The 2,500-nt window shown below is 39.5% G+C and overlaps 1 protein-coding gene across 7 annotated transcripts in view; it reads right to left on the reverse strand.

Annotated features, from left to right (window-relative positions):
- pacs2 (phosphofurin acidic cluster sorting protein 2) overlaps window positions 1-2,500 on the reverse strand; it is a 63,012-nt gene that overhangs the window by 20,186 nt on the left and 40,326 nt on the right. For 6 of the 7 annotated variants that reach the window (XM_029461288.1, XM_029461287.1, XM_029461286.1 and 3 more), the window contains 4 exons: window positions 2,349-2,422; window positions 2,016-2,096; window positions 1,640-1,699; window positions 711-865 (listed from right to left, as the gene is read on the reverse strand). In XM_029461288.1, coding sequence (XP_029317148.1) covers window positions 711-865; window positions 1,640-1,699; window positions 2,016-2,096; window positions 2,349-2,422 — 370 coding nt within the window. The remainder of the gene's footprint in view (window positions 1-710; window positions 866-1,639; window positions 1,700-2,015; window positions 2,097-2,348; window positions 2,423-2,500) is intronic. The other variant, XM_029461283.1, reaches the window with a different exon arrangement.

Genomic DNA, 2,500 nt, shown 5'->3' on the forward strand with positions numbered 1-2,500 from the left:
TAAAATATTAATATATTAATATATTTATATATATAATATATTATATACTATTATACATATCTATACTATATCATCTATATAGATATTCTATATATATAATATCTAATATATATATATATAATATCTCCTCTATATCTCTATGTATATATATATCATATCTATCTATATCTTCTCTATATCGTCCTATCTCTATCTCTCTTCTCGCTCTATAATATATACTTCTCTCTATCTCTTCTATCTCTAGTCTCATCTCCTCTCTCTATATCTTTCTACTCTATATTTCTCTATCCACTCTCTCTCTCTCTCATCTTCTTCTCACTCTCTCTCTCTCTATCCTCTCTCTTCTCCTCTCTCTCCTCTCTCCCTCTCCTCTTCTTCCTATCTCTCCTCTATCTTCTTCTCTCTTCTCTCTCTTATTCTCTCTCTTCTCTCTCTCCTTCTCCTCTCTCTTCTCTCTCTATCTCTCTTCCTCTCTATCTTCTCTCCTCTTCCTTATACCTCTTTCTATTTCTCTCTCTCTCTTCTCTTCCTATATTATAACAGGGGGGCAAACTGTAAACTGTGTGAGGAACAATTCAGGATATTTTTTAACTTACTCTCTTAGGATTTAAATTCTTATAATTTTTTTAACTTACTCTCTTAGGATTTAAATTCTTATAATAGATATTTAGACTTTTATTTTGTAAAGTATTGCCCCCCCCCCCCCTCACTTGAGTTTGGGTTTGGGCGTGCTGAGGACGCTGTCGTCATCGTCGAGCTCGGGGCCGCTGTCGCTCGGGTTCTCAAACTCGACGCTGTCCAGATCCAGATCCTCCTCCTCCACCTCCGGGGGGGGCTCTGCAGGGTCCTGCTCCGAGTCCAGCACCTGCACACACACACACACAGACATACACACACACACAAACACACAGACACACACACAGACACACACACACACACACAAACACACAGACACACACACAAGATGAAGATTCAACAGATGGAAGAACTTCAGTTTTTCTCTCCTGTTGCCACGGAGAGAAATGGCAAAACTTTATCAAAACATCCGTTTACAAATGTAAAGCTGCTAATTGAATTGAATTTAATGTATATTAAAGATGGATTTATTTTTATGTTATTCATTCATTCTAAGCAAAATTTCCTTTCAAGAATTTTACCTATTTAAATGACATTTAAAACTTTAAAAGACGCTTCTTTTAAAGTTCATATATATATATATATATATGTATCATGTATCTGTTAATTATATCCTATAAATTGAGGTTTATCATCATTATTATCTTTTCTCTTTCTTCCTCTGCTTTGTTGATATTTATTTAATCTTATCATATTTACATCTGTATTTGTTTTGTATGTTACTATATCATTTCTTAAAAGGCAAATAAATAAATAAATAGACGAAGCTTCTTTTTTATAGAGGATTTAGGTCTTATAGTGGATCCTGTGTGCAGAGTGCTGCATGTCTGCAGGGTGTTGTATCTCACAGCTCTCTGTCACTAAGCATCAGTACAGTAAGTAGCTGCAAGTCTTCTGCAGCTGCGCAGCTCCCTTTTACTTCAATCCATCAAGACTTCTCTGCATCTGTTGATTCTTCGAGGGAACACACGGGAGAGGAGCTGATATAAGTTCTTCCACTCACCTCATCTGAAACTCTGAAGCGCTTCAGAAGAGCGACGACGCGCTGCTTAAAGTTCTGCTGCTAAAACACAGGAGAACAAAGTAAAGTCAGTCCGACCTGCTGAAGATGAGCCGCAGTGATGAACACATCCTGCGCTCTTCAGCTCAAGTCATTCGTGCAGAAAACATTATGTCTGCTGAGGTTAAAGATGTTATTTATTACTTTACAGCCAGATTACATCTAGAATAAAGCTAAAAGTGTTACATCTATATCATAGCTCTTGTGTCTCTGCTCTAAAGCGAATTTGAATGATACATTTCAAACCTCTCTGTCGCTCTGCAGCTTTTATATATCTGTTCATATATATAACTAAACACTTCCATGTTTCATCTCTTACTCTGGTGATGGAGGGCGTCCTCACGATCGACCTCCTCTGCTTCTTCGGCTTCCTGATGTCGTACTCGTCGTCCTCGAGATCCTGAATACACGACGCAGTAAATCCAATAAGATGCATCGTTTACACCTGTCTTGATGTTGTAACTAAAGCACAGATGTTTTGCTCTAACGGAGTCCTGAAAGAAGAACCTTTGTGTTTGTAACGTTGGTCGTGTAGTGAGCGAGAGCGCTGCAGTGTAACATCGTCTGTTCATGAGTCACCTGACTTGTTGCAGGAAGTTAACGGTGGAAACTTAAATTCTTGTGTTTTGTGCAACACCACAGGTCCACTCACCTGCACCTGTACGGCGTCGTCGCTGGCCTCCTGCTCTGAGGAGAAGCTCTCGTACTCCTCCTCCGAGTAGTTATCTGCAGCAGAGCACACACGTGGGGGGGGGGGGGGGGGGTCAGGGGCGGAGGAAGACAGAGTTTACACTTTACATGCAG

This window comes from Cottoperca gobio, chromosome 22 (genome assembly GCF_900634415.1).
Source record: "Cottoperca gobio chromosome 22, fCotGob3.1, whole genome shotgun sequence".
NCBI classification, from domain to species: domain Eukaryota; kingdom Metazoa; phylum Chordata; class Actinopteri; order Perciformes; family Bovichtidae; genus Cottoperca; species Cottoperca gobio.